Below are 19,547 nucleotides of genomic sequence, written 5' to 3'. Positions count from 1 at the left end.
GTTGAGTTCTGGGCTCTTGGCTTTTGGCCTGGCTCAGCCCTGGCTATTGTGAGCATTTGGGGAGCGAACCAGTAGGTAGAATATCTCTATCTGTTGCTATGTTCTCTCTGCCTTTCAAATAAAAATCAAAATAAGATTTTTTTTTTTTTTTTTGACAGGCAGAGTAGACAGTGAGAGAGACAGACAGAAAGGTCTTCCTTTTACTGTTGGTTCACCTTCCAATGGCCACTGCGGCCAGCGCACCACACTGATCCAAAGCCAGGAGCCAGGTGCTTCTCCTGGTCTCCCATATGGGTACAGGGCCCAAGCACTTGGGCCATCCTTCATTGCCCTCCTGGGCCACAGCAGAGAGCTGGCTTGGAAGAAGGGCAACTGGGATAGAATCCGGCGCCCCGACCGGGACTAGAACCCAGTGTGCCGGCACTGCAGGCGGAGGATTAGCCTAGTGAGCCGTGGCGCCGGCCAAAATAAGATATTTTTTAAATTCTCCTTCAGCTCAAATATCTCTTCCAGAAAATCTGTACAACCCACTACAAATTGATTTAGTCTCCCTCTGATAATGTTTTTACTGTAACATGTACATATTTCAGTCATTGTATATCCATATTACATTGTGATTATTTAGTGTCTTTACCACCATATATGAGCTCCTTGAAGGTAGTGACTGTATTCCTCATCTGTTCTCTTAGCTAGCCCAGCACATAGAAGTTAATACCAGATAGAAGTTAATACAAAAACTTGAGATTGAATATTGCTGACCATTTTAGCCATTCTGCAAACATTTATGGAAAGCTCACCCAGGCACTGCACTGGGTACTGAGGATACAAATATTACGATAGAGCTTATAATCTAATGTCTAAAAAAATTAAATTAGCTGTTACAAATGTATTTTTGCATGTATAAGGGAAGTGCAAGGTACAGTAGAATTATATATTTTAAAAAGCAATTTCTCTTGCTTGGGAAGACAATAAAACCTTCCAGACGGAGTAACATAGAAGTTAGGACGTGTAGGATAAATGGGAAAGGGCTGGAGAGAAGTTTGTCAGAGGACAGCATCTACAGGGGTTTTAGTACATAGTAATGTATGCCGAAATAACCAAAACTCCATGTGGCTGAAAGTAAATTTGACAGACGGGAGGCACAGGCAGGGGAGGCTGGAGTAGTTTGTGCTAAACAGTGCTTAAGAGTTAACATTTGTTCTCAGAGTCAGGAGAAAGGCATAAAAGAATTGATTCATAGTTACAGTCCCAGCCAGTAGAAGAAGAAAAGAAGAGTTATGTCAGCGTGTATGTGTGTGTATATAGTTAGAAGGTTCTATTTACTAGTGGAAAAACGAACCAGCTTTGTCAGCTGTCATGTGGCTACTGTCTGTGATGCCAGTTTGAAACAAAACTGACAAAAGTGGATCCTGCAATCTGTTGGCTTTCCACCAAGATAGAAAGCACTTTATAGAGATTAGGCAGGATGGTGAAGAAGCTGGGAAAGCTCTCTGAAGGAAACACATAATGAAAAATATTAGTCTTTCTATTACTCCCTGATTTTTTTGTCCGATTTGTCTGATTTCTTTTCCTGTGAGGTTTCAACTTTTTAAATACTTGCAAACAAGGATTACTTAGAAGTAACAAGTTTCATTGACTCATTTTTTTATTTGCTAATTTCTGTGACTCACACAGTGATTATCACAAAACTATGGGAAAATATGTATGTACTTCCATGTTTGTCTAACTTAGAAACACATTTTGTTTTTTAAAGATTTATTTGTTTGAAAGGCAGCGTTACAGAGAGAGGGAAGGAGAGAGAGTTTTTCCATCTGCTGGTTCACTCCACAAATGGCTACAAGTGCCAGAGCTGAGCCAGTCTGGAGTCAGGAGCTTCTGGGTCTCCACGTGGGTGCAGGGGCCCAAGCACTTGGGCCATCCTCCGCTGCATTCCCTGGCACATTAGCAGGGAGCTGGATCGGAAGTGGAGCAGCCAGGTCTCGAACTGGTACACATATGAGATGCTGGTGTTACAGGTGGCTACTTAACCCACTACACCACAGCACCAGCCCCAGAAACACATGCTGTAGCACAGATAATTTTAAAAATCTAAGAGCATTTAAACATGTTTTCAGTGTTTGAACTTTAATGAGTAGCTGTTGTGAGTAGACCTCATATTTAATCTCTGAAATAAATTAACTGTCTAATTAGCAGACTTTAGTCATAAAATAGTTTCTTATAAGGCATTTCTCAAAAGATGTATTTTGACATTTTGTCTTTTTTTTCCCCTGCAGATACTTTTTTTTGGATTTGGGTGGCTTTTTTTCATGCGCCAATTGTTTAAGGACTATGAGGTAAGATGAAATCATTGTGTTATACTTTATGAATTTAGATTGTTTTAATATGAAACAAGAAAAATGCCTCCAGTAAAAAATGATCATGTTCACTGGCAAGACAGGAGTTTTGTCAAATGACTACTGGGTAACCATTAGATTGGAGAATATGATGAGGTTTTATTGATTTCAAAGAGGGAAAAAAAAAAAAGGCAAGTCCAATGTATTAGTCCAGAGTATGCATCAAATATAAGATAGTTATTTAGTAAACAATTCATTATAAAATCTTTTCATTTTCTGTCAAGTTCTGAATTAACCAGTCTTACATTATACACTAACACCAAAATCCCAAAACTCTGATTCTTTTTTTTTTATTATTTTATTTTTTATTTTTTGACAGGCAGAGTGGACAGAGAGAGAGAGACAGAGAGAAAGGTCTTCCTTTGCCGTTGGTTCACCCTCCAATGACCGCCGCGGCCAGCTTGCTGCGGCTGGTACACCGCGCTGATCCGATGGCAGGAGCCAGGTACTTCTCCTGGTCTCCCATGGGGTGCAGGGCCCAAGCACTTGGGCCATCCTCCACTGTACTCCCTGGCCACAGCAGAGAGCTGGCCTGGAAGAGGGGCAACTGGGACAGAATCCGGCGCCCCGACCAGGACTTGAACCCGGTGTGCTGGCGCCGCAAGGCGGAGGATTAGCCTAATGAGCCGCGGCATTGGCCAAAACTCTGATTCTTATATTAAGCCTGGATTCCCCACCTTAAGAACAAGCATTTGGCTTAACTGTTAAGATGCCCAAGTCCCATATTGGTGTGGCTGGGTTTAAGTTCTCGTTCCAGCTCCCAATTCCAGATTCCTGCCGATGCAGACTCTGAGAGGCAGCAAGTAATCACTCAAGTGGTTAGATCCCTGCCACCCACATGGAAGAACTGGATTGAATTCCCAGCTCCCAAATTTGGCCTGGCCTAGTCCTGGCCATGGAGGTCATTTGGGAAGGAAATCAACAGACTGAGAGTCTGGTTCACTCCCCAAATGGCCGCAGGAGTTTCTTCAGGGTCTCCCACACTGGTGCAGGACCCAAGCACTTGGGCCATCTTCCACTGCTTTCCCAGGCCATAGAAGAGAGCTGGATTGGAAGTGGAGCAGCCGGGACTCAAATTTGTGCCCATATGGAATGCTGGCACTGCCGACGCTGGCTTTACCTGCTAAGCCATAGCACCAGCCTCTCCAAGTGCTACTTCTTCTTCTTCTTCTTCTTTTTTTTTTTTTTTTTTTTTTTTTTTTTAAGATTTATTTATTTGAAAGACAGAGTCACAGAGAGAGGTAGAGACAGAGAGGTCTTCCATCCGCTGGTTCACTCCCCAGATGGCTGCAACGGCTGGAGCTGTGCCGATCTGAAGCCAGGTGCCAGGCGCTTCTCCCTTGTGGGTGCAGGGGCCCAAGGACTTGGACCATCCTCCACTGCTTTCCCAGGCCATAGCAGAGAGCTGGATCAGAAGAAGAGCAGCCGGGACTAGAACTGGTGCCCATATGAGATGCCAGCGCTTCAGGTCAGGGCTTTAACCCGCTGCACTACAGTGCCGGCCCCCAAGTGCTACTTATAATCTGTCATTTCATCTTCCTGTGCTTTAAATTCTCCATCCACAAGACAGTGTTGGTAGTAGTCACCCATGATTTAAAAGTGCCACCACTTCGATCCATTTCTTTAGTTCCAAGCTAGTTGTGTTGGTTGCCTTGTTTCCAATGCCTTGAGAATTTCTTAAAAATTTTGTGACTTGGAACCAGATTATTGTTTCAGTATTTCAAACAAAGGAAATGACTTCCAGTCTATATGTCTTTTTTTTTTTTTAATTGTTTTATTCATTTTAGAGACAGAGTCACAGAGAGAGAGAGGTCTTCTGTCCACTGGTTCACTCCCCAAATGGCCACAACGGCTGGAGCTGGGCCCATCCAAAGCCAGGAGCTTCCTCAAGGTCTCCCATGCGGGTGCAGAGCCCAAGTACTTGGGCCATCTTCCACTGCTTTTCCAGGCCATCAGCACAGATGCTAGATCAGAAGTGGGACCATCAGCAGAGATACTAGATCAGAAGTAGAGCAATTGGGACTCGAACAGGCGCCCTTATGGGATGCCAGTGCTACAGGCAGAGGCTTAACTTACTACGCAACAATGCTGGCCCCCATTTTTTGTTTGTTTGTTCTTTTTTTTAAGATTTATTTATTTAAAAGAGTTACAGAGAGAAAGACAGGAGGGAGAGAGATCTTCCACCTGCTGGTTCATTCCCTAAATGGCTGTGACAGTTGGAGTTGGACCAAGCTGAAGCCAGGAGCCCAGAACTCAATCCAGGTCTCCCATGTGAGTGCAAGATTCCAAGGACCTGGGTCATCCTCCACTGCTTTCCCAGGCATATTAACAGAGAGCTGGATCAGAAGTGGAGCAGCCAGGAATCAAACCAGCATCCATATGGGATGCCAACATCAAGGTGGTAGCTTTACCCATTAGGCCACAACACTGGCCTGCTATTTGTCTTGTTTTTAAAGATTTATTTGAAAGACAGAGATACAGAGAAAGATAGAAGATAGAGAGAGGTCTTCCATCCACTGATTCACTCCCCAAATGGCCACAACCCCCAGCACTGAGCCAATTCAGAATCAGGAGCCAGGAACTTCTTCCAGGTCTCCCTTATAGGTTCAGGGGCCCAAGGACCTGGGCCAACCTTCAGCTGCTCTCCAGGCACATTAGCAGGGAACTGGATGGAAAGTGGAGCAGCCAGGACTGCAACCAGTACCCATTTGGGATGCTGCAGGCCAGGTCTTTAACCTGCTGTGCCACAGCCAGCCCCACCCTCTACTTGTCTTTTAACAGGTGCGACAATATGTTGTACAAGTGATCTTCTCTGTGACTTTCGCGTTTTCCTGCACCATGTTTGAGCTCATCATCTTTGAAATCTTAGGAGTATTGAATAGCAGGTGAGTAAAATTACTGAATAACTCAACTCTTGGAATTCTTTGCTACTTTCTTTATGGTGGAAAAAATTACCTGAATATCATAGCTGAAAAAATCCACTGTGTGGATACTTTAGTCTTTTATTTGAAAGTCAGAATTACACAGAGAAGAGAAGCAGAGAGAGGTCTTCCATCCGATAGTTCACACCCCAATTGACCACAGTGGCCAGAGCTGTGCCAATCTGAAGCCCGGAGCCAGGAGTTTCTTCCAGGTCTCCATGCGGGTGCAGGGGCCCAAGGACTTGGGCCATCTTCTGCTTTCCCAGGCCATAGCAGAGAGCTGGAAGGGAAGAGGAGCAGCCAGGACTAGAACTGGCGCCCATATGGGATGCTGGCACTTCAGGCCAGGGCGTTAACCCACAGTACCACAGCGCCGGCCCCGATACTTGCCTTAATAATTGCAATGATCACAGCTATGGGTCCCAGCTACTAGTAACCCTTTTTTGAAAATACTTACGAATGGGGATTATCTATAAAAATAAGTTTGACTGTTTCTATTTACTGATTTCTTGAGGGGGCACTAAGGTGCCCATATCCCATGTCAATATGTAAATAATAAACTTTTTTTTTTAAAGATTATGGTCCAGGAGAACTTACAGAGAAGAACTTACAGAGCATGAGACCAAGAGACTAGGTCCAGGCTTTGCTCTTAGAAACTTTCTTGCCACCAGGTGTTCTCTGAACCCTTGTAATATAGCCCTTCATGTTGTTCTGCTGATTGAAAATCTACCTGAAAGGATTAGAATTCCTCAAACCTCCTTAAGAACCTCTTTAAAGACTGAGTTCAGTCCTTACTTGGTTGTTGATTTTACAGGCTTAGTTGAGTTTGATTGAACTTAAACTACTTTTTAAAACATTTTTTAAAAGTAACTCTACTTTTTTCCAAATAATAGACTTGTTCAATAGATGTCTATCCAGAATGTCACTTTACCTGCAGCTCAAAAGACTAGTCAAAACACATGATTCACTTACAATTGGCAACATGGTTTATACTTGCGGTTACACTTGTCATTTCAAACCCACTGCCTCCCAGTCTCTTAGAATCTTCACTAAAATGGTATTTAGGACCACCATGATAGGCAGGACTGCCATTAGATAGGATGATGTGCAGTTTGTTTGTCTCTAGATGCCTTAACATGGGTTAATCAAACAAGGGAAAAGGCGTCAGTTTATCTAGACTAACTGGTACTGGCCTGTAGTCTTTGCTGAATGATTCTGAATGATGCCTGCTATCTGGATTGAATGAGAGAGGAACAGTAAGAGTATTTTCTTATTTCCTGATAGAACTATGATTTCATCTAACTGATCAAATTTTCAGTTTCACATCAGTCATTAGAAAACATAAAGCTAGGCCGGTGCCGTGGCTCAATAGGCTAATCCTCCACCTTGCGGCGCCGGCACACCGGGTTCTAGTCCCGGTCAGGGCGCCGGATTCTGTCCCGGTTGCCCCTCTTCCAGGCCAGCTCTCTGCTATGGCCAGGGAGTGCAGTGGAGGATGGCCCAGGTGCTTGGGCCCTGCACCCCATGGGAGACCAGGAAAAGCACCTGGATCCTGGCTCCTGCCATCGGATCAGCGCGGTGCGCCGGCTGCAGCGGCGGCCATTGGAGGGTGAACCAACGGCAAAAGGAAGACCTTTCTCTCTGTCTCTCTCTCTCACTGTCCACTCTGCCTGTCAAAAAAAAAAAAAAAAAAAAAGAAAACATAAAGCTAACTTTACCACCTACTCATAGCATGTTTCCAGGACTCTATTTTGTAATATCCATCAGACTCAAGCCAGTGTTTTACTTACATTTTATCACTGTTGTTCCTTTCTCTCATATTTTCTTATAATTTATTTTGTCATCCTGTATTTTATACTCATAAGCCGTTTAACTGTTTAATGCTTTTTTGAAATAAGGCCTAAGTAAGTTTAAAATAATACTACAAATACAAAGCACACCATTAAGAAAAGTAAACAGACATCCCAGAATGGAAGAAAATGACCTATCTGATAAGGAACTTACATTTAGAATATATAAAGTGCTCACAATTCAATAAATAAGATAATGTAATTTTTAAATGTACGAAGGATCTAGGGATTTCTTCAAAGATGATATGCACATGGCCAGTAAGCACATGAAAAGATGCTTGATATCTAACCACCAGAGAAACACAAATCAAAAGCACATATATCCACACCAAAATTTGTACACATATGTTCACAGTTTGCCATTTATAATAGCTAAAATGAGAAACAACCCAAATATCTATCAACTCATGGATAAACAAAATATGACATATCCATGTAACAGGATAAATATTCAGCCACAAAAAAGAGTGAATTATTTATAGATGTTAAAACAAGTAAACCTCACAAACATTATACTAAGTGAAAGAAGCGAGTCATAAAAGACCACATATCACATAATTTCGTGTATATGAAATGTCCAGAATAAGCAAACCCATAGAAGTAGAAAGTATATTGGTGATTTCCTAGAACTAGGGAGGTTGGGGGAAATGAGGACTAACAGGTAATGGGAAGAAAGTTTCTCCTTTTTTAAAAAAAAAAAAAAAAAAAAAAAAGGAGAGGGGCAGAGCTGTGGTGCAGCAGATTAACCCTATGCCTGCAGCTCTGGCATCCCATATGGGCCCTGGTTCTAGTCCTGGCTGCTGCTCTTCTGATCCAGCTCTCTTTTATGGCCTGGGAAAGCAGTGGAAAATGGCCCAAGCGCTTGAGCCGCTACACCCATGTGGGAGACCCAGAAGAAGCTTCTGGCTTCTGGCTTTGGATTGAGCCAGCTCCAGGTGTTGTGGCAATTTGGGGAGTGAACCAGTGGGTAGAAGACATTTCTCTCTGTCTCTCCCTCTCACTGTAACTCTATCTCTCAATAAATAATTAATTAAAAGAAAAAAAGATTTATTTATTTGAAAGTCAGAGTTACACAGAGTAAAGAAGAGACCTACAAAGAGAGAGACCTTCCATCCACTGGTCCACTCCTCAAATGGCCACAATGGCTGGGGTAAGGTCAGGCTGAAACCAGGAATCAGGATCTTCTTCTGGATCTCCCACATGGGTGCAGGGGCCTAAGCACTGTGTCATCTGCTGCTGCTTTCCCAGGTACATTAGCTGGGAGCTGCACAGGAAGTGGAGCAGCCAGGTCTTGAACTAATACCCATATGGGATGCCGGCATCACAGGTGGTAGCTTTACTCGCCATACCACAGCACTGACCTCAGAAGTTTCTTTATGAGTAATGAAAATGTTCTAAAATTGTGGTAATGGTTGTACAATGCTGTGAATATATTAATAACTATTGAATTGTACACTTTAAATGGAGGAATTATATCTGCAAAATGCATAAAAAGCAATGCTAAAAATTTTAATAAAACAAATTTTATAAACTAATAAAAGTGGTCATGCAAATCAAATGCTTAATTATATTTGAGTCTTTATAGCATATTTTACTGTTAACATTTAGTTTCCTTTATTTCTTATATTAGAATAAGATCCCTAATGGTAAGTGTAACCAATCCATTCTGCCAATAAAAAATATGTTGATAAATGTTAGGGTACACATTGCCTAAGAATATAGCTAAAGCATTAATATAGCTAAAGCATTAATAATTCTTACTTTCTTTTAATTAGTGAAATTCTTAGGTTAAAATTGTTATATATAACTTTTCAGAAATCTTTACAAGTGAGTAGATGCTAATAGTATTGTGCTAATGCACAATTGAATTCATAGAGTAAGAGTCCTTTGGAAGACTAAAGAGGATGAAAGTTGGTTTTCTGTTCCCACTTCCAGTGATACTCTTTAACATTGATTTCAGCTCCCGTTATTTTCACTGGAAAATGAACCTGTGTGTAATTCTGCTGATCCTGGTTTTCATGGTGCCTTTTTACATTGGCTATTTTATCGTGAGCAACATCCGACTATGTGAGTATTATAGCCTCTCTCTCAGCACGTAAATGGAGATGATTATTCTTGGGGATTGAGATTATGAAGGCCTTCATTTCTATGGTATTCTCAGTGGTTACTGCTATCAGGAACTACCTTACAACATTTTAGAAAGGTCACAAAATAAATGTAGAATTAATGATTTGATTATTTTTCCTACCACAATTTATTTATTTCCACTATAATATTTCTATTAACTCCATATACATCTTAATTTCAACCAAGTTTCTCTTATGGTGTGTTAAGAATGCTTTCACTGAAAACTGTATTGTTCCATCACTCACTTGCCAGATAAACTAGCCAGTTAAATGTTAATTAGCATGCATTCATATTTTTAAGTAGAAAAAGGTCTTTACCATGTATTTATTTTCCCTAACAGTCTTGTCTCCTCTATTGCAGTGCATAAACAGCGACTACTTTTTTCCTGTCTCCTATGGTTGACCTTTATGTATTTCTTCTGGAAACTAGGAGATCCATTTCCCATTCTCAGCCCAAAACATGGTGAGTGTACATTGGAAGTAGGGGAGAGTAGGCACAGAATTTGATTTTCTTTCTTTTAAGATTTATTTATTTGAGAGGTAGAGTTACAGACAGAGAGGGAGAGACAAAGAGAAAGGTCTTCCATCCACTGGTTCACTCCCCAAATGGCTGAAGCACCCAGAACTGGGTTGATCTGAAGCCAGGATCCAGGAACTTCTTCTGGGTCTCCCACTTGTATGTAGGGGCCCAAACACTTGGGCCATCCTCTGCTGCTTTCCCAGGCCATAGCAAAGAACTGGATCGGGAGATGAGCAGCTGGGACTTGAATGGGTGCCCATAGGGAATACCAGCACTGCTGGCAGCAGCTTTACCTGATACACCACAGCGCCAGACCCTTGATTTTCTATTTTGAACAAAAAGAATTAATGTTTAAAACTTCTGACTGTTGGAAATATAGCCAAGTTATTTATCAATAAAATTTCTGATTTTGAAACCAAATTCTCTCTTTGACCCTAAGAGATACCAAATGCTGGTTTGGGGACAGACTTCCATCATTCCAGAGTATGGAGTTTTGGACCTTAGTTTAGTGAATAAACTTCAAGAGTTTAAGGGACAGAGAAAGGGGTTCTTAACTTCAATCTCCTGGTATTGTACACAGAATTATGGGAGTATATTTGTATGTGTATTTGGAGGTGAGTTTTCAACAAGTTTTTTTTTTTTTTTTTTTTAAGATTTATTTTATTTATTTGAAAGTTACACAGAGAAGGAAAGGCGGAGGGGTGGGGTCTTCCATCTGCTGGTTCACTCCCCACTTGGCCACAATGGCCAGAGCTGGGCTGATCTGAAGCCAGGAGCTAAGAGCCTCCCCCCCAGGTCTCCCATGCAAGTGCAGGGGCCCAAGGACTTGGGCCATCCTCTACCACCTTCCCAGGCCATAGCAGAGAGCTGGATCAGAAGTAGAGCAACTGGGACTCGAACTGACACCCACATGGGATGCCGGCACTGCAAGGTGGCGGCTTTACCTTCTATGCCACAGCGCCAGCCCCTCAAGTTTTTATCAGATTCCCAAAGGAGTCTGTGACCACTACTTATGTGATGATAAAAGTTCTCTTTAGGTAGTATATATGTATTTTGGGAAAAGAGTTGACATTAAAACCTTTACAATTAGTGTATTAAGAAAAGCTTTCCAAAAGTCAGTGTCTTTTCTCTGAAGAATAAATTCATTTATTGCAAGAAGTTGGGCAGAGCCCTAATCTCTATGCAGCCAGGCCAAGCCAGAGGGAATGTGAAGACGTCTATTGTATCTTTCATCCATCTTTTTTTTCCAAATGTATACAGATATTGGTCTTCCTTTACCGTTGGTTCACTCTCCAATGGCCGCTGCGGCCAGCGCACCACGCTGATCCAAAGCCAGGAGCCAGGTGCTTCTCCTGGTCTCCCATGCGGGTGCAGGGCCCAAGCACTTAGACCATCCTCCACTGCCCTCCCAGGCCACAGCAGAGAGCTGGCCTGGAAGAGGGAAAACCGGGACAGAATCTGGCGCCCCGACTGGGACTAGAACCCCGGTGTGCCGGCACTGCAGGCGGAGGATTAGCCTATTGAGCCGTGGCACCGGCCCTATACAGGTATTTTTAAAAGAACTTTGAACTAGAAAAGCTAGGGAGATATTTTCAATTTTAGTCTTTTCTTCATGCTTCAATAAATAGGCATTTGAGTTTTATGCCTGAATGTTGAGATGTCTTAATTTAATTAGCCCTCTCAGAGAAATGAGAAGGAGGAAAGTTTAGGCAGTAACTGAGAAGTAGCCCGATTTAGACTGCCTTCTTGGCCAGGACTTTCCCAGTAACTTATATGGTTTATTAATATCTGTGAAGACCTCAAAAACTGTAAGACCTCATCCTTACCTGTACTGAAAAAAAATTATTAAAATATTCCTGCAATGCTTGAGTCTCAGGAGGCTGGAAGACATTCTCTGGTGGGCAGGAGTAAGAGAGCCTTAAGAAAAGACATCAAAGGGGCTAGATGGAGCCTGTGTGAGCAGTGGCAATGGGGAGCTGGCCTGCGAGTTGCCTGTTCATCTGGCTTACCATTTATCAACTGGTAAACAAGCTTGGAAGTGACCAACTCTTTCTTCATAGAAATGCTTGGATTAGGCAGATACTTTCTTGAAGAAAGTCATTTAATGAAAGGGCACCAGGTTAAAGGGAATGAAAATAAAGGGGTTTGGGTTTTTTTTCTGTGCTTTTTTTGTTTTCAGAAACCTGTACAATGGGCATTTCAAAGAGTTTATGGAAAATTGGGTTAAAGATAAGATTATTTTGGTGCAAAAATTTGTAATCCATACACAATTTTTTCATAGTATGCATTTTCTATGAGCTTTTTGAAAACCTCTCTCATTAATCTGTTTTGTTTTCAAGAGATACATGGAAAGTAGAATCAACATAATCCGGATGAGGATTTATTCATTCACTTAGCATTCTGCAAGTATTTACTGAGTATCTTTAGTTGCTAGAGACAGACCAAAAATAAGATAAACTTGGTTTCTACACTCCTGAAACTTTGTTGTGGGGCCCTGCGCTGTGGCTCAGCAGGTTAAGGCCCAGGCTGCGGCACCAGCTTCCCATGTTGGCACTGCTTCTGATCCAGCTCTGTGCTGATGTACCTGAGAAGGCAGCGGAGGGTGGCCCAAGTGCTTGGGTCCCTGCATCCACACTGGGGACCCAGAGGAGGCTCCTGGCTTCAGCCTGACTCAGTCCTAGCTGTTGGCAGCCATTTGGGGAGTGAACCGGCAGAAGGAAGATCTCTGTCTGTCTCTGTGACTCTGCCTTTCAAATAAATAATAAATCTTAAAAGAAAAAAAATAACTGTTTTGAGTGAGACTAAGCAATAAAGAGGTAAATATTCTAAGTAATTGCCATTAATAATCATTGTTGTCAAGAAGTGAACAGGTTGTTGTAATAGAGAATGCTGCACAAGAAGGATATCAGATTTAGTGCAGGTGATTAGAATTAGAACCTTTGTGAGGGAGTTATAAATCTCACTTTTAAAAACCTGAAATTTAAGGATAGACCAAAAACACAGCAAGACGGCACAAGAAGACTGCACACAAAGCCCTGAGGTAGAAAGACCTTCGTATATTCAAGGGGAGGGAGGTTACGATGGAGAATAGTTCTAGAGTTTTTGTTTTTTTACTTTGATGTCCAGATAGTTTATGATGCCATTTTCTAAGATAGGTAATGCAGAGGAAGGAACAAGTTGAGAAGGAAGATAATTTCAGTTTGGGATTTGTTGAATTTGAGTTGCCTGTGCACATCCAGGTGAAATTCAACAAGCAATTGGATACACAAGGCAAGTGCTTAGGAAAAAGGTATGGATGCATCAACCCTTGGGGATGTGACTCCAGGAATCTGAAAAATTATCAACCAGATGCTACTAGATGACACTGGGGGAATGGGTGTAATTGCCCAAGGGACAATATACAAACTGAAATAAAAGAGACAATTCTTGCCTGTGGAGTGCAAGAAGATACCAAGAAAAAGTAACAAGAGAAATTAAAGGAAAAATGGTAATGTGGATGCCAAGAAGGGAAAGTGTTTTCAAACAGGAAAAATTCAGTGTCATGAAAGAACCAATGAAATAATGACTGGAGGGTCCAGCGTTGTGGCACAGCAGGTTAAGCTGCCACCTGCAATGTCAGCATCCTATATGAGCACCAGTTCAAGTCCCAGCTGTTCTGTCTCTAATCCAGCTCCCTGCTAATGCACCTGGGAAAGCAGCAGAAGATAGCCAATTACTTGGGCTCCTGCCACCCACTTGCATGAGACCCAGATGGAGTACTAGGCTCCTGGCTTCAATCTGGCTAGTCCCAACTGTTGTGTCCATTTGAGGAGTGAAACAACAGATAGGTCTTTCTATCTGTCCCTCCCTCTCCCTCTCCCTCTCCCTCTCCCTCTCCCTCTCCCTCTCCCCCTCCCCCTCCCTCTCCCTCTCCCTCTCCCCCTCCCCCTCCCCCTCCCCCTCCCCCTCCCCCTCCCCCTCCCCCTCCCTCTCCCTCTCCCTCTCCCCCTCCCTCCCTCTCTTTCTCTCTCTCTCTCTTCCTTTCAAATAAATAAATAATTTTTAAAAAATGATGATTGGAAAATGTCGTTGAATTTTGTAACCAGGATAAAATTGATAACCCTAGTGCAGTAATAGTTAAGGGCACTGTGGAGCTATGCTGGACTTGAACTCTGACTCTTCCACTTATCAGTTGTGTTTCCTTGATTTAAATTATTTAACCTGTCTGTTTCCTCATCTGTACAATTCAGTTTTCAATAATGGCTGTCTCATTGTGGTGGTATGAGGATTAGATGAGTTAGTACAAATAAAATGCTTAGAATGGTGCCTGTAACATAGTAGATGCTTGATGAATGTTACCTATTATATTACCATTACAATTAGAGCAATTTCATCCAGTGTCAAAGGATGAAAGGAAAGCTGGATTGCAACCAATTGAGGGATAAACTGGAGGTGAGGAAGAGGTGACAGTAAGTGTAGGTTTCCTTTTTTTTTTTTTTTTTAAGGATTTATTTATTTATTTGAAAGAGTTACATAGAGAAGAGGCAGAGAGAAAGAGGCCTTCCATCTGTAGGTTCACTCCCCAACTGGCCGCCACGGCTGGAGCTGTGCCGATCCAAAGCCAGGATCTTCTTCTGGGTCTCCCACGTGGGTGGGCGGCTTCTTTCAAGAAGCTTGACTATTAATGGGGAAGTAGATAGAGATTGATAACCAAAGGTAAATTCAAAACCAAGAGCAGACTTTTTCTTTGGGAAAGAGATTTAAAGCTGAAGGGAAAGAACTAGCAAAAAAGATTGAAAACAGGAGAGAGAGGCAAATGATGGAACAACAGTCTGGAGAAGGTAGAGGGAATTGAATAGGACCCACAGCACAAATAGACAAGTCCTAACTTTGGACACCATCTTTTTCTGAAGGAGACAAATTGGGAGGACGGGGGCCGGCTCTATGGTATAGTCGGTAAAGCCGCCACCTGCAGTGCCAGCATCCCATATGGGCTTCCGTTCATGTCTTGGCTGCTCCACTTCTAATCCAGCTCTCCGCTATGGCCTGGGAAAGTAGTAGAAGATGGCCCAAATGCTTGGTCAGCCCCTGCACCCACATGGGAGGCCTGGAAGAAGCTCCTGGCTCCTGGCTTCGGATCAGCACAGCTCTGGCCATTTGCAACCAATTGGGGAGTGAACCAGCAGGTGGAAGACCTCTCTCTCTCTGCCTCTCCTCTCCCTCTGTAACTCTGTCTTTCAAATAAATCTTTTTTCATAAATATTTATTTTATTTATATGAAAGAGTAACAGAGAGAGGTAGAGACAGAGAGGTCTTCCATCCTCTGGTTCACTCCCCAGATGGCCACACAGCTGGAGCTGAGCTGATCAGAAACCAAGAGCCAGGAGCTTCTGGGTCTCCCACATGGGTGCACGGGCCCAAGGATTTGAGCCATCTTCTACTGCATTCCCAAGCCATACCAGAGAGCTGAATCGGAAGAGGAGCAGCTGGGACTAGCTGCCCATATGGGATACTGGCACTTCAGGCCAGGGTTTTAATACGTTGAGCCACAGCGCCGGCCCCAATAAATAAATCTTAAAAAAAAAAAAATTAGGAGGATGATTGCAGATGTATATATTTATACTAGAGTGAAGATAGTTTGTGGCTGCCTTTTTTTTTTTTTTTTTTTTTTTGACAGGCAGAGTGGACAGTGAGAGAGACAGAGAGAAAGGTCTTCCTTTGCCGTTGGTTCACCCTCCAATGGCCGCTGCGGCCGGCGCACCGCGCTGATCCGATGGCAGGAGCCAGGAGCCAGGTGCTTTTCCTGGTCTCCCATGGGGTGCAGGGCCCAAGCACCTGGGCCATCCTCCACTGCACTCCCGGGCCACAGCAGAGGGCTGGCCTGGAAGAGGGGCAACCGGGACAGAATCCGACGCCCCGACCGGGACTAGAACCCGGTGTGCCGGCGCCGCAAGGCGGAGGATTAGCCTAGTGAGCCGCGGCGCTGGCCCGTGTCTGCCTTTTTTTAAAAGAATATTTATTTATTTGAAAGAGTTACAGAGAGAGAGAACAAGGTCTTCCATCTGCTGGTTCACTTCCCAGATGGCTGCAACGGCCCAAGCTGTAACAGTCTAAAGCCAGGAGCTAAGTGCTTCTTCCCAGTCTTCCACACAGGTGCAGGGGCCTAAGGACTTGGGCCAGTTTCTACTGCTTTCCCAGGCCATAGCAGAGAGCTGGATCAGTAGTGGAGCAGCTGGGATTCGAACCAGCGCCATATGGGATGCCAGCACTGCAGGCAGTGGCTTTACCCACTACACCACAGTGTCGGCCCCTATGTCTTTCTTAGTAAGGGCATTGGCTAAGGAGATGGATAAAGGTGGATTAAATGAATTTAAGAGTAGGTGCTGAGGAGAATAGAGAGAGATGGCTGCCAGGAACCAGGTAAGGTTTATTCAGTGTTGGGTGAGCTCTGTTGATACTGTAGACCATAAATCTGTGATGCACCAATATCAGAATGTGTTCTAGCAATTTTAGATAACTTGGGCATGGGCAAAGGGTTAGGGGTTTGTAGGATCAGTGCCTCAGCAAGAGGAGAGTAGGGGATTGAGGGTCCTGCTGAGAGAGGTTGAAGCAAGTAAGCTTAGGGCCCAAGCTAGGTGAAGGAGGGGAGGAAGCAAAAGACTACAGGCCAGAGAGGGCACTGAACTCTACAATGCGTGTAGTGGAAATAAAAGAACAAGAGACCTTGAAGACTAGAAGCAGAGGGCAGTGATCAGAAATGGAACATTGGAATTTTCATTTCAAAGCTGACAGAATTCACTAACCGCAGCTGAATGCATTTGGACCTTGGGAGTGAATGGCTGAAGTGAATTCTGTCCTGGTAATAGGAAGTGAAAACAAACTAAAATTAATTTTTTTCCGTGGTACCAAACTTCCTGAGTTATTCTTCAGCAATCCTTTCTCATTCCAAATATATCACCCAGGAGCATTTATTTTGACTCTTCAGTTAATTTTTAGCATTCTCAAATGATAGCAATTGAAAAGTAGAATACAACTGATAATCTGAAACTATTTTTCTTTGAATTGTTCATTCATCTGTAAATTCAGCCTGTTTATTATATGTATAATGTGTTTATTGAATGAAAAAAGGGATAAGATATAATCTTAAAAGTATGGCAACAGGGAAATACATGTATCAAAGGTAACTAGCATAGTGCTATCTGCTATTGATGCCTTCCTAAAACATTTAATTTCCTCACTTTATTTACCAAAACTTTTAATAAAAATATTTTATTTTTTATTTACAGTTTTTTTTTAACTATTATCATCACCCAATAAAAGAGATGACACAAGTCCTATGGGATAGGAAGATAATCAGTAGAGTTTTATAGACTTATAGATTCCAAATTAATAACTAAAATTTGGCTAAGTTAAGGTATATGTAATGGTTGATGTTTTCAGTCTTTCCCTTTGCTGTACGGATGAGAGCCGTTTTATCTGTATTACCTGGCATTAATGTTCTTTGATGTTTTTAGGGATCTTATCCATAGAACAGCTCATCAGCCGGGTTGGTGTGATCGGAGTGACTCTCATGGCTCTGCTGTCTGGATTTGGTGCTGTCAACTGCCCGTATACTTACATGTCCTACTTCCTCAGGTAATGAACACTTTGTTCCTTTTCCTCACTCTTGACTATATGTATGTCATATCACACACACATCTTTAATATTTACTTACATATTTGTTTCTTCTCTGTCCCTATGGCTGTTCACCTAGGAATCTCTATAAATGTCTTATCTATTTGTCACTTCCATTACTTCTCCTTGTTATTTGTCCTACTTTTTTTTCTAAGAGAGATCTTCCATCTACTGGTCTACTCCCCAAAATGCGTGCAAGTGCCAGGAATGGGCCTGACCAAAACTGGGAAACAGAAACTCAGTCCAAGTCTCCCAGTGGGTGGCAGGAACCCAATTACTTGAGCCTTTATTGCTGCTTTGTAGGATTTGCATTAGCAAGAAGGCTGGGGTTAGGAGCTGGCAACAGGTGTTGAACCCAGATACTCCAATATGGAATTTAGGCATCTTAATGGTCAGGCTAAATGCCAGTCCTCATTGAAATGGCAACACCACAAGCATACTTTTTCAAGGCACATTTTTAGTGGATGGCATTATGTATTACTCCCAACTTCAGTAAATCTGTTCCTTGTAGAAGCAGAATGAAAGAATACTGGTGTGATGGCGTAGCAGGTAAAGCCACCACAAGGAAGGAAGGAAGGGAGAGAGGGGAAGGAAGGAATGAAAGAAAGAAACAAGGAAAGAAAGAAAGAAATCTTTTTTTAAAAAAGTGCTAGGGCCGGCACTTTGGTATAGCGGGTAAAGCTGCTGCCTGCAGTGCCAACATCCCGTATGCGCACCAGTTCGAGTCCCAGCTGCTCCACTTCCAATCCAGCTCTCTGCTGTGGCCTGGGAAAGCAGTAGAAGATGGCCCAAACCCTTGGGCCCCTGCACCTGCATGGGAGACCTGGAAGAAGCTCCTGGCTTTGGATCGGTGCAGCTCTGGCTGTTGCAGCCACCTGGAGAGTGAACCAGCAGATGGAAGACCTCTCTCTCTCTTTCTCTGTCTCTCCTTCTCTCTCTCTGTAACTCTGACTTTCAAGTAAATAAATAAATCTTATTTAAAAAGAAGAGTGCTTTAACATATATCCTAAATGTTACTAAATCAAGGCTAAGAAAGACTGTAAGAGAGCTATATACTTGCCACTGCCCTGAGATCTTACAAAAATTTTAGCAACAAAATTGTTCTAGTTTAGTATAATAACTTTAATATTTTCTAGAAAAAGACAGGTCCTTAAATTACCAGGGAACAAGTGAAGTGTATATGTTTTTTCAGATGCTTTGTATTATACCCAAGGATGGAATCTCAAAGCATTAACAGTTTATACTTCTTGTAGGAATGTGACTGACACAGATATTCTAGCCCTGGAGCGACGACTGCTCCAAACCATGGATATGATCATAAGCAAAAAGAAAAGGTAAGCCCTGCACATGAAAAAACTTGGACTGTTAGAAATTCTCAACAAGAAAATTCAGCTATGAATTGATGCTCTCAGAAAATTTCTTAGGTAAAGTACCATTGAAGATTCAGTGTCTAGACTTCTGGAATTCAACCTTATTTCCTGAACTTAAATATTAAAGTTAACAATTTAAATTGTTAGAATAGCTTTTACATTTGGAAGATGAATATTTTAAGTCTATTGTCCTACAGTTTCGCAAATTTTTTCATGCTTGTCTTAGATCTTTTCAACTTCTTTTCTCCAACTACTCAAAACATTTCAATTCTTTTAATAGTCATTTCAGTATTTAGAAGTATTTTTTAAATGTACGTTTTCAAGGTGGCATTTCATATAATTGTATCACAGTGGATGAAAGCATAGGCTCTGAAATCAGAGTATCTGAATTTGAATCATTGGTATATACCTTGCAATGTGACCTTGAACTAGACACTTTATGCATCTGCTTTGGTTTCCTCGTCTGTGAAGTAAAGATAATAATGTTATAGTCCTTAGAATGGTGAACCCACACTTAGTGAAGTATAACTACTGAATTTATTAATGATCTTTGCAGGACAGTCATTTGTTTTTCATCTTTTACCTTTTTATTCATTCATTTAAAAATTTTAGAAAACCTAATTTATGCCAGGCCCTGTTACTAGATGCTGGTGACAGAATGATGAATAAGATAATTATTTCTTACCTTCATGAAGGTAAGAATTAGTCTGAAT

At 42.3% G+C, this 19,547-nt stretch overlaps 1 protein-coding gene across 3 annotated transcripts in view; it reads left to right on the top strand.

The window, feature by feature from the left end:
• LOC100358013 (Golgi pH regulator) overlaps positions 1 to 19,547 on the top strand; it is a 67,459-nt gene that overhangs the window by 5,983 nt on the left and 41,929 nt on the right. For all 3 annotated transcript variants that reach the window (XM_002715650.5, XM_051857327.2, XM_008264554.4), the window contains exons 2-7: positions 2,274 to 2,333; positions 5,175 to 5,278; positions 9,125 to 9,231; positions 9,652 to 9,753; positions 17,304 to 17,424; positions 18,718 to 18,798. In XM_002715650.5, the coding sequence (XP_002715696.1) occupies positions 2,274 to 2,333; positions 5,175 to 5,278; positions 9,125 to 9,231; positions 9,652 to 9,753; positions 17,304 to 17,424; positions 18,718 to 18,798 (575 nt within the window). The remainder of the gene's footprint in view (positions 1 to 2,273; positions 2,334 to 5,174; positions 5,279 to 9,124; positions 9,232 to 9,651; positions 9,754 to 17,303; positions 17,425 to 18,717; positions 18,799 to 19,547) is intronic.

This window comes from Oryctolagus cuniculus, chromosome 7 (genome assembly GCF_964237555.1).
Source record: "Oryctolagus cuniculus chromosome 7, mOryCun1.1, whole genome shotgun sequence".
In the NCBI taxonomy this organism is placed as follows: Eukaryota; Metazoa; Chordata; class Mammalia; order Lagomorpha; family Leporidae; genus Oryctolagus; species Oryctolagus cuniculus.
Note: the sequence above shows the minus strand (reverse complement) of the source record. Positions and strands in the feature narration are given on the sequence as shown.